The sequence below is a fragment of the Saccostrea cucullata genome, unplaced genomic scaffold (genome assembly GCF_032062105.1).
Source record: "Saccostrea cucullata isolate Sc308-1 unplaced genomic scaffold, CSIRO_AGI_Scuc_v1 ctg354, whole genome shotgun sequence".
Lineage (NCBI taxonomy): Eukaryota > Metazoa > Mollusca > Bivalvia > Ostreida > Ostreidae > Saccostrea > Saccostrea cuccullata.
In genome coordinates this window covers 256,366-268,873 of record NW_026940030.1, presented here as the reverse complement: position 1 = coordinate 268,873, position 12,508 = coordinate 256,366, and the positions used below count along the sequence as shown (strand labels likewise).

At 34.5% G+C, this 12,508-nt stretch overlaps 1 protein-coding gene across 4 annotated transcripts in view; it reads right to left on the bottom strand.

The window, feature by feature from the left end:
* LOC134254618 (la-related protein 1B-like) overlaps positions 1-12,508 on the bottom strand; it is a 59,476-nt gene that overhangs the window by 40,789 nt on the left and 6,179 nt on the right. For 3 of the 4 annotated variants that reach the window (XR_009989341.1, XM_062737148.1, XM_062737149.1), the window contains 17 exons: positions 9,974-10,047; positions 9,712-9,765; positions 9,381-9,555; positions 8,934-9,041; positions 5,743-5,901; positions 5,304-5,466; positions 5,018-5,162; positions 4,606-4,804; positions 3,835-4,001; positions 3,426-3,544; positions 2,905-3,112; positions 2,655-2,778; positions 2,278-2,471; positions 1,658-1,779; positions 1,299-1,450; positions 758-902; positions 296-405 (listed from right to left, as the gene is read on the bottom strand). Coding sequence is in view for 3 of the 4 variants with exons in the window: in XM_062737148.1 (XP_062593132.1) it covers positions 296-405; positions 758-902; positions 1,299-1,450; positions 1,658-1,779; positions 2,278-2,471; positions 2,655-2,778; positions 2,905-3,112; positions 3,426-3,544; positions 3,835-4,001; positions 4,606-4,804; positions 5,018-5,162; positions 5,304-5,466; positions 5,743-5,901; positions 8,934-9,041; positions 9,381-9,555; positions 9,712-9,765; positions 9,974-10,047 (2,418 nt within the window). In the remaining variant the exon portion in view is untranslated. Of the gene's footprint in view, positions 1-295; positions 406-757; positions 903-1,298; positions 1,451-1,657; positions 1,780-2,277; positions 2,472-2,654; positions 2,779-2,904; positions 3,113-3,425; positions 3,545-3,834; positions 4,002-4,605; positions 4,805-5,017; positions 5,163-5,303; positions 5,467-5,742; positions 5,902-8,933; positions 9,042-9,380; positions 9,556-9,711; positions 9,766-9,973; positions 10,048-11,090; positions 11,297-12,508 lie in introns of those variants that run through there. The other variant, XM_062737150.1, reaches the window with a different exon arrangement.

Sequence of the window (12,508 nt, the reverse complement as noted above, 5' to 3'; positions counted from 1 at the left end):
AAAAACAGCTGTACACTAGTTCTAATAAAGTTCTTGTTTTTTGTTATTTTGTTTTGATATCATTTATTGTATACATGTATTTTGGTATTCATTTTACAAAGTATGATTCCTGAAAATATTCATTTTACAAAGTATGATTCCTGAATTTCATGCAAAACAATTTAGAAGTAAACATGGCAAATTGAATTCCTTTTATTAATATTGAGATTAATCAATTCAAGTTAAAATCTAAATATCCCTCAATATCATTTGATAATTATCCATTATAAAGCTCAACATTCCTCATTAAACGTACCATTTTCATAGTCTCTTATTGTCTCCTCTTGGAAGTCTTTATATAAGTCTGGCCTGAATCTCTTCTCTAGACCATAACTGTAGAACCGAAATAGGCACTCCAGGCCATACCTACAAGTACAAAGCAACACCTTAAAACATATTTATCTAACAATTTACATCTTCATACTTTTCAACTTTGGAAAATATTAAAATTATTCATTTTTATTAGCACAGGTATTCTCTACATAATAAATAGTACGATTTGTCTTAAAATGCAAGTACATGTATTTCCTCACATAAAAAAAAATCAATTCAAATTCCTTTTTGTTGTTAATTGGATCTACTACAAACTTGGATTAAGAGCTCATTGCATATGACCAGAGACGGATTAACCAGCAAGTGCATCCTTTACAGCATATTCATCTACTACAAACTTAGATACGAATTAATGTTAATAATTGAAGAGAATAGGAAGCCTTACCTGTAGCCAGCAGCAGCATCCTCTACAGCGTACTGGTGAAACTCCGAGTACATTTTCTTGTTAAAATGTTGTCGAAGGAAGAAAGACCAAAAACGAAACATTGTGTTCATCTCAGGTGAAAGCCCAGGTCCCAACCTTTTACGATCTGAAACATTTCAATCAAGAGATTAAATGTTAAGAGTATATGTATCTCAAAAGACAATGTGAAGTAAACTAAAGTAAAGCATAATAGACACTAACATCATCTTCAATCTTTCATTTAAGGAGCTGGGGGGACAACAAATTAACCAGCAGATTTAATTTATTTTTTTAGATATGACATCTTAAGCTGTCAACCATTATTTTACAGAGAAAAATTTCATGCATTTTAGTTTTGAAATTTGATCATTTTTGTATCTTTATATGGAGCTCTTCTTCTAACAGAGGTCAAAATAGTGTGAAAATGGCCACAACCCCCCAGCCCCTTTAAACTTACAATGAAAATTTTAAGATCTTGTCAATTCTACTTTTTTCATTTGATAGAGATACAAAAGACAAATACCTTTCAAACATTTGGAATGATATTTGTGGTACACATGCCAAACAAATCCATTATCCGTCAGAAGCTCATGAGAAGGATGATGGAAGTTAGCAAATGTGTGAGGTGTACTACCATAGCTGCCAAAAGCGGTTGCCATCTGGCTATCAGTAGGGCTGGAAATAGTATGATAAAGAATTCAAACTAACATTTTAATGAATACCCGAATCATTTCAATGAAAATTGTACTCCTCTGACTTTTCATCAGTTTTCCTAAAATTTTCTTTGTCCAAAAAAATAATGAATAACCTTCAATCAAAAGCTTATCTTGCCACTTTTTACATTTGACTATGCTTTTGAGCAGAAATTTCTGGCATATTCACCTCTGAGACGTTGAGTTATTACGAGATCTAGATGGACGATGCTCCTTTGAGTCCATCACCCAGCCTACATGGCTCTCAATAGGGGGATTACTGCTGTGTCTCGTCTTCTTCTTTCTGGGGGTCTGGTTAAAAAAAATATGTCAAAGTTAAATAAACTAAACTCTATATTTCATGGTACGATTGCCTCAAAACTTGACACTCATGTTACACTCTTAATCTTAAGTTCTAATCATTAGCATAAATTTATTTCTGACTATTACAGTGATGTTGATACAGTAAAACTCTGCTATAACAAAGTCACTGGGACCTATGAAATTACTTCGCTATATATGTAATTTGTTATATCTGTATAAGAAATTCATTAAATTTTTACAGCTGGGGATCCTAGACAACTTCACTATATTCATGAATTTGCAATATCCATGTTCATGCTAAACGAGTTTTACTGTATAAATTGTACATTGTTTCCAAAGGAGGGAAACTTATATGTTGTCCTTATGGATCCAATGAATTTACTGTGCTTTCAATTTTTCAATATATAATATAGTAAAAGAAGCTTGAAGAAATCTAAAAGAAATCTCAAGTAGCCCAGAAATTTTACAGATGAATAGTGTTGTTACCTGGGGGTCAGGAGGATGGCTAGAATCCTTCATGACGGGGTAGAACCGGGGGGTCTTATCATCCGCTCTACTCTTGGGTGTACGAGGACCAGTGTCTCGTCTTCCAGGAGTGTTAGGAACGTTTGTTGGCAGTGACTGAGCGAGAATCGTACCATTGGCATCATTCAGAGGTGGTGTTGGTACTTTTTTGGCAGCTAAAACAAGAATTGAGAAGATAAATATTAAACTATTTGTTTCTTTTAAATGCTCATCTATATTCAAATGATAAATCACTTTAGGTTTTACACATTACATTCAAACATGTACAGTACTTTAGATGATATCTCTGTCTTGTTTATGATATCAAACTAATAACAAACAGGATTCCTATGATTTACCTGACTGTAGTGTGACTGGAGGGGGCGGGGGCACCTGTTGGTTGGGGGTTGAGACATTGGGGGTAATACTTTGAAATTCTTCCTGAGAAATAACACTGACTGTACGGAATTGACTAAAATCCATCTGAAATAATCAAAACTATGAAAAACTTTTCTGTTTCTAGATAAAATATCTTATGAATTGGCACACTTTTTTCATTTGATAATCAAGAAAAAAAAACAAAAGTCATGTCAACGTCAAACTACCCACCTCTAAAGCTTCATGTAGATCCTGCTCATAATAGAATAGACCATCGTTGATGACCTTGGTCATGTTGGCGGTCATTTTGGCCCTACTGATATGGTCCCCCGTGCGATCACCCTGGGGGTGCTTCTTGAGAGAAGGTGGGGTCTGGGTCACAATTAAAATCTTGTTGACATCCTGGTCTGTGATTTCATAATCTGATTCCTCATCAGACCTTAGAAGAAATTACAGAATTTTAAATTAAACACATCACTCATAAACATGCACAATCATTTTATATATGATTTACTACCATAATTTATAATTTTTTCTTCTTACATATACCTGTATTTAAGGGTAACTCTGTGAATCCTGTACCTCATGTTAAATCCCTATGCACACTACCTTAACTGACTGAGATATGGAAAAGAAATTTCCTCAAGTTTCTCTGAATGACTTTCAACATGATGAAACAGTTTGGCAGGAGAGGCTTATAAAGGGAGAAAACTCTTACAAATACAAAATGTGAGCAGAATCAATCCACTTACCATTCTGAAAAGTGATTTCTGCGTCCCACCTCAAACCCATCCATTTCTTCATCAAACATAAAATCCAGCTCTTCTTTTTCATCTTCTTTTGTAGATACATCAGCTTCATTCTCTTTCTCCTGTAATGTTGCACATACAATATACAGTATTAATTTCTTACCACTTTCATGCAGACAAAAAGTAGATCATCTATGAAGTTTTAATTTACCAACCAAATGTGCACTTTAGAAAACTTCAAACAAATCAGAACAGTTTTTGTGATATCAAACTAGTTGAGATACTTATAGCTCTTACATCTTTCAATTTTTTGCAGTTAGTAGCATACATTACTTAGCATACATTTATCTTTCTTAACATAGTCCAGAATGTTTTACTCAAAAAGTGTGCAACTATTTGTGGCAATCTCTACCTCTTTCTTTTTAGCCATTCTGACTTTGCGTTTGACCTCCATCCATTCTCCGTGTAACTCTGGCGCGCTGGAGGACAAGACTTCATGTCCACGACGATCAAAGTTTGTCATGTCATCCAAAAAGGTTCCAATTCCACTGCCATGGTGCGAGTCATCGTGGATATCTTCTGTAATCAAGAATTTATATATGTACTGGGTTATAAAACAGGATCAAGCCAATTGTCAGTATCTATACAATTCACAGAAAAGTTTTGAGAAAATCTACACAATTTCAGGAAACGACTTACAGGTACATCTACCCTATTCACACAACCTCAAAACTAATTGGAGAGAAAAAAATATATCTTTATCAAATTCTGAACAACCAAGGACACAACGTAAATTTTGTTTGGCAAAATTAAACAATCTCATATAAAACATTACCTAATATCATTAAAATATATGTCTCCAGTACTACAATATGTCCACGCTATGTCAAAATTTACAAAACCTCAATTTTTACAATATGACCCATTCTCATCAAAATCTAGTTACAATCTTAGGACATGCCTTACTGAGCAATGTCAAAATCAATTAAATCTATACATCTACATAATTTAGTACAATTTGATCCAGAAACATGACGGAAATAATACCAAAATCTAATCTACAAACACTCATATATTTAAACCATTTTAATGTTATATAAGTGAAAACATCACTCAATAAATTTAACAAAAGATAGATACATTGTACAATACAAACTTGCTGTACAAACATTTTATTACTCACCAGCATCATGAGAAATACCACTGTCATCAGGGTGGAATGTGTAAGCCTTGCCGGGGACAAACTCGGGAACATCAGCGTGTAGGTTAGATGAGAAAGGCAGTCCTGCAGGGCTCTGTAAGGGCCACTTAGCTGGCTCTTCTTTCCCTCTTACTTTTAAATTGTCAGTAGACACCTCCAGAGTTTCACTGTCTTTTAGAGCCTGAAAAAAGATTCAACAAATTGTGAAAGGTTACCACATATCAGTTAAAATGCAGAACTATAATGTTTAAAGATAACAGAATTTATAATCACGTGTCATAAAATCTTAAATTTATCTGCACAGGTTCTCTGCAAACACTGATACAGTTTTTATAAGCAAAATTAAATGCTTTCATTTATGTAAATTCTACCACCATAAGCTGACTACCATTACCTGTATAATGAGGTTGACGTCCTGTGTGAGTGCCTGAACTCGATGGAAACTGGCGATGAGACTGATGGGAATCCAGCCTTCCGCATCCATCCTACGCCGCAGGAAAAAGTCCCGCTGTAAGTTCTCCTCACTGAAGTAGTACTCACTGTAAAAACATTCAATTTTGAAAATTCATATTTATGGGGTTTTTTGTCTACAGCAGTTTTCACCACTCTTTCAGACTTCAATAATTAAATATCCTTTTTTGTGAGATTATTAAGATCTGATGTAAACAATATACTCTTACATTTGTTTTCTGACATATTCTTTCAGTGTAGTTTCATCCGAGTAAGGATTATTGAAATACACAGTTCCAAATCCGGAGGGGGAGACGCCACCGGCAGTAGGGCTGACTGAAGCTGGGTCAGCATAAAACTGTTCTCCATCATAGGTGTACTTAAAATCTTGACCTGAAAAATGGTAGATAACTTTTATGCAAGTGCAATATAAACCTGAATTTTTAGCCTTTTCTCATATTATTGTTTTAAAAAATTGCTTGCAATAAATGAAATGTACAAGCAATAAGAAGTTCATGTACTGAGAGCTCTTTTTTTCTACTTTAAATATTGAACATTTTTGTATGCTAGGTTTGACCTGATACAAGACCACATATTCCTGGTTTGTCACAACATTACAAGATTCTCATCAATCACAAACTTTATTAGGAATCTCCGTGCTGTCATTACCTGTCAAGTTCTCCACGGTCTGATCCATTCCTCTTCCTCTGCCACCCCTGCCTCTTCCACGACCCCTGCCCCGCCCTCGAAATCCGTATCCACGGAAACCTCGCCCCTCCCTGGGGCTCGGTGGTCTCATGTCATCACGCCAGTTCTTACTGTCTGAGCCTGAAAATAAACAGAATTATGATAAACAATGTCTCTGATGAATTATTACTGCAAGAAACAATAACAAAGGCTAAATTGAAATATTTGATGTAGTTTAATTGTGTAACTTTTTATTGATGGATAGTTGGATACAGAGTTTTTCTAACAAAATTAGTTTTCACTCTTTTTTCCAATAACTCTCTGTTTTAATTTCAACTTTCTTGCACTCAAGTTTTGAAGTTTAAATTACCATAATTACATTACTTCTCCCACATTTTTGCATAATGATATTTATAAACAAAATAACATGTCATTGAACTTAACTGTAACTTGTGTTAAAGCTAGTACATCAAATTAATTGAAAAGCCATCGCTATTAATGACCTTCCAACCATTAGTCGACATGACACTAACGAAGTCGTAGGAGCAAGGTGTCGTGGTAATGATCATTATGTCTTAAGGTCGAGTAGGCCATCACTCAGCCATACACGTGTTGTTGTCCTACCTGAGCTTTTAGATCGCCGATGTCTTGTCATGACCTAATACCATCGATAATCCATCAACAAAAAGCAAAAAGTTCAAGAAAAAGATAACTAGTTTATTTCACAATCAACAGGCCTTAACTGACATTCTGAATATCCACGTGTTTGACCATATGGCACACGAAAAGCACTTGAATTCCATTACTGTACACATGAGTGAAGTGCATAAAATAAGGAAACTTCAAATCAATTCAGATTTTTTTCCCTTTTTTTAAACATAAAAATAATCCATGTGCATGTAAGAAAATAGCCGTATTTAGAAGCTGCCTTCAAGATTTTGTTGACTTTGCAGAGAACAAGTGACCCTATGTATGAACTGCCTGACAAATAGTTGCCTGGGGCACATTGTAATCAAATCTCTTCCTTACACTTCCAAGCATGAATATGAACTAGGTAATATACCTATTATATCTATAGGTAGCTCCATTCAACATTATCAATAAATATGCATATACCAGAATAGCTTGTTTGACATACTTTATTGTATTGTATTGATATTAAATTTACAAGCATATTTAAAATGGAGCTAAAATTAATTTATGGCTAGTCCAATACATACATTATTTATCATGTTTATTATGAACTTTGAAGAGTGCCATTTATTATTATCTAAAAGGGATTGAAGGCACATTTAAAATATAATACATAGATTTCTTTATTCCTTATATATACTATGCAAAATCCATCAGTCAACAGTTTTGGGCAATGAAGTCTGCACCCATAATTGATGAAATTTATTTAAGAAATCTTGATCCAATGCATGATTTGTTATTTGAATCTTAGAGTTCCTAAGGGTGATGATGAAATTAACCAACTTTATTTCCTAGGACTTTAATTACCATTTCACTTACATGTAAGTCTGTGTAAGGCTGATTTTTCCTCAGACAAGTTGGTGTCCTCGATGGTGTTCGACCACTGACAGAATGATTTGTTTTAAAATAACACAATGCAATGAGTCATTCTTTGGAAGTTTTTAATGCTTGCATAAACATGTTGTACCTCAACATGCAAAAAAAAATTTTCCCCCCAAATTCACAGGAAACAAACTCCCTACTGTTTCAGCTGTCAGGTCATTTGCTTTGCAAAGCCTAATGTTACAAGGCTCCCAAGTATACAGTTTGATGCCTCAAACTCATCATACTCAATGAGTCACAGAGTATGCCAGCTGGCTCTCCACCAACATGACCAGACCTCTCTCAGCTCAAATTCCTGGTACCACAGTACAGTTTGACACTTCAAACATCAAACAGAGTTGTTGAGCTCGCATCAGAACATGCAGCTTACCACCACTCGGTAGAATAGCACACCTTACCATTCTGCTCAAGTGGACCTTTAGTGTATCTTGCATAGCTGGGTTTGCCCTTTCGCCAAGTACTTTGTTTAAGGTGTATATATGTGATATGTGATATGTTTGTAAATATGTTTTTGATATTGCATAATACAACATAATTTTAAACTTAAACTGTCTTAGTTGTTTGTTGACACAAAATTAAGCTATCATTGTGTTCTGATAGACAGTTTATGACTTTGTCTGACAAATACATAAAACAAAGTGGGCAAGTGAAATTTGGAAGGAAACCAAAATATGACTTTTTTTCTACATTGAACCCTATTTTCTATCCTTTTTTTTAATTACTGCTGTTAGAAGGAAAGCAGCCCTCGAACAGACTTACATTGTCAATTTCAGATGAACATGTGAAGAGAGCAATACCTTAGATGCACCTCAAAGAAAAGATTGCAGCATCATGTGCATAATGGCCAGTCAATATTTCAATTATTTTCCATTATTAAGCCCAAGTTCTAACATGGGAATACTGCTCTGATCTTCTACTTTATTGCATTACAGTGACCTTGATCTGGAAGGAAGTTTAGACCCTGACCTCTGGCAATTTAATTAAGTGAAGTTTTTATCTTATATATATTATTCAGAAGTCACAGTCAAGATAACATCTAACTCATCCTTTGACCTTGAATTGCTACTCTTTACTTATGATCTTATTAAAACAAGCAATTTCCACCTGATGTAAGTTTTATCAAAAAGATATTGGAAAGCAACATCTGTCACAATCAAAGTTTTTTCAAAGTGACTAAAGTCTCGAGCACTGGTGATTGAAAATTACAATTTTGTTTTATGACTTGAATATTTTTAAATATTTCTAACTTCTAAAACTGTTAATATCAAATATAAGATGTTTCACTTCCCTTTTCCCTATTATTTCTACTATTTCACAATGCAAACCTCTATATGAATGCTGTACAGAGTCACGTAAGTACATATATGTATTACATTTCTTAACAGGAATTGGGATAAAATACCACTCAGTGTTGAACATTTCAAGGCATTCACTTATAATACAAGACATCTTGAATGGACAGACAAGCAATAAAGTTTATGTCTGTTCTTTTTAAATTCCTGTTGGACACTGTGTATTACTGTAGAGGATTTATAGTTTAGGGGTTCAGGGGGGAACACTGAGGATAAAATCCTACACCCTGAGTGACCCTTCCTCACCTTTATCATCTCTGCCTCCTCTTCTAGATTCCCGGGGGTTCGCTCGGCCATGACTTCTACTCCTTCTCTTGGTCTCTATGTCTAAGGGCACCCACTTCTGTTTGGAGGCTGGAAATTCACAAAACATACTTAGTACTTAAAGTACATGACATTATTCAAGCTATATATCATTCAATGATAAACCATTGGACTTTTTGTACAATTTGCTGCTATTATGAGGAATACTTTGCCTGCTGTTATCTAAAATTTGATGATTTTGGCATTCATCTTATTTTGATGAAATATTTCCATGGCGTTTCATGAGAAACAACTGGCCATGGTAAAAGTTTGACTTCTCAGAGAAAAACAAAATGACAGGTGCACAAAAAACCATGAGGATTTGATTCTATGTATGAAAGATATATTTTTTATTAAGGCTTGTGTTTTTAGGGTTATATAAATGCTTACCAACTCTGCCTTTCCTTTTTGGATGTGGTTGGGATTCCTCACCGCCAGAGTTACTTTCCTTGTTTTCTTTTGAGGAGTCGTCTCCCCCTGAATCTGAGGACACTTGCTGCTGTTGGCCGTTGGTCTGTGCTGTCGGTGTTGGTTTCATGGAAGTGGTTTTCTTTGGAACCAAGACCTTTAAAAATTTATAGAATCCTTAATTTCATCAACAAGCATTCTGCATTATTTCATCATAGGTAATTTTACTAAGACAGTATAACAAGCATAGCACATTAATTTTGGTTCATTATTTAGAGACAGAAAAACTTTCATGTGATCTAACAATACGTACCTCTGTGACTTCAGTCAAAGCTGGCCAGTTCTCATCACTGAGTGGTGCTGATGGCTGTATAATCAAGAAATAAGAGTAAATAAACATTCTGAACATTCTATTTAACTGTTTACCAGTACAAATGCCACAATAAAATATTTCAATCAAATTTTGTTTATTCCAGTTTAGTTGAAAAATGAGTCAGTGATTCAAGGATTAACTTTGCATGCGTACAATTCAGTTTCTATCCTTTTGTTCAATAATATAGTATTTATTGAGTTACCTTCTCTGGGGTTTTCTCTTTAGCTACAGCAACATCTGCCTTGACTGGTTTTTGTTTGACGACATCAACAGGTTCTATAAAAGAGAACAGCATTCTAGTAAAGATTTTTTCAACTTTAAATATGATTTTCTTTTCAATGTATACATGCCCTTCCACCTACACCATAAAATATGACATACTTGTAGATTCATGAAGAAATACAATGTATATTAATTGTATCACAGTTAATGTTATTCATGACTACATGTATGTCTTCCGTTTCATTTTAATTTTTGATAAATTAATTTTCTCTGTATCTATTGAATGAATGAAGTCTTGTGTTCATAACAAAAGAAAATAAAATCGGTATAGTGACAAAATCTGTAAATGCTGTTCAGACAGATAGCAATAGATTATGTTTCCAAATTAAGCCCTTTTAATATCTGCCTCTGGTAAAACACAGCTCAATATGGCTAGACTAGCCAAACCCCTGACTTAACATCATATGTTGCATTATGATTTGCACTTGGGACCTTAAAATAAGCCTTAGGAAGCCAGCTTAAATTTACAAATCCCCCATTAACACTGTGCTTTAGAATTTACAGAATACCAATTAAGCTTGGCTATTGGTCTGTGTAGTCAGTGCCTTGGCCTATGCTATAATGCATATCACATGTGTCAATATAACGAAATGAATTCATTTAAAAAATTTCGGTTAAGAGCTATACTGTCATGAACTCATGTTAGAAGTTTTTCCCCCTTTCTTACGTGTTCAACTGCACGTATATAAACCATAGCAAATAAATATACATCCTGTACCTATATATACAAATAGATATGACAAAAAAATTCTAACTTCAGGGCGTGACTGTATCAACTATAGCTCTGAATAGATGATCATCAATCCAATATTCACCATTTATCATCAAATGAGCTTTATACATTACATAAATATAGAGCAAAATGTCGAAATTGTTGTAACATATGGTTGTAATTGCCTATTAAAATAAAGCATATGGCAGTCACATAGGTTGTCATCTACGGATACACAATTTACGGCAAATGAGTAGGAAATGTGCAGAGAATATTCAGTTTTCTCAAGACGTGAGACGTTAGCACACGTTTTGTCGTCACTTACACATGCCTCGTAAGTCCTGAATATCCTGCATCGAGTGTTAATATGTTTTTAAGTTATCACGACCCAAACCAGTCACACCTGTCATGTTCTCGTAGATAAACGCCTGTCATTATCAATTTACAGGTAACACGTGTGTCTTAAGTCAATATCAAGTAAATCATTTACCATCTACATCTCACATCCTTACACACAGATACATGTCAATCATTACACTTGTACTCAAAATTGCACAACTCATCACAAGCAGAACCATGCCTTGCACTTGTAAAACCCATATATGGTAAAATATGTAATGGGAGACACTACAGAGAAGATTGTAATTCAGCTTTATTGATTTTATACTACTTAATGAGAAGGCAGTGATTTCTTGAACTGAATTAATCTCTTGCATGCATACTACATGCCTAATGTGTCACAAAAACATTAAATTGTTATTAAGGTCTTCTGTTTCCAACGGAAGACCTTCTACTGATTCTGTTGGTAAAGATTATTATTCTTTTTTTTTTTCTTCTACTTCCTAGACACCAACTTTGAAGCCTCATATCTCACTCATTTCTCAATTGATTTCGCTCAAATTTTCAGAGGTACTAGAAGTTACTAAACTCTATCAGAATGCTGTCTAAAATTTCAAAAAGTCACTTCCGGTTTTGAGTTATTTCCCTTTAAACGAAAATTTATAGGCTTTCGTTTCCAGATAAAGGCTCAGAGACGGCTAAAGCTGGAGCAGAAATTCTACTGATTTTAGATAATAGAAGGATTGAAGTTGTGCACATTGGTTTTTGTTTTTCGATTTCTCTATTCAAAATGGCGCTATATAGGGGTCAAAAATTAGAACGCTTAAAAGAGCCAAAGATTACTCGTATTTTGCTTTTTATCTTCTAAACTAAAAATATTTTGTTAAAATATATAGAACATAATTTGTGCAGAATTAGAAGATCTTTCAAATGATATCTTGGAAAAAGGGCTGACCCCTAAATTTAGGGATCTAGAGGGGCCAAAAGTTTTTTCCAGATATCTCAAAAAGTATTGAGAATTTGTAATACGTTCAAGAAGCAAAGTTGTTCAAAATGTCAAGCTTGATCTATTAAAGTCGTCAAAATGTGTCCGGTGACGTCACTTCCAGTCAAACCGGAAGTCGTCAGAAAATGCATATTTTTGCCGTTCTTGACAAGTTTTTGGGTAACATATGTCACTGGAAGCATAAAACTTAATTTTCCGTCCGTCGACATCACTTCCGGTCAAACCGGAAATAGCCAAAAATAGCTTATTTTTTAAGGTTTTAATACAAAATTGAAATTATAAAGTGACTGGAGACGACTTAGCTCATTGTTTTCTTTTGTTGACGTCACTTCCGGTCAAAACAGGACGGAAGACCTACTCGTTGCTTTGCAACGAGCTTTGCTCTAGTTCATAATATC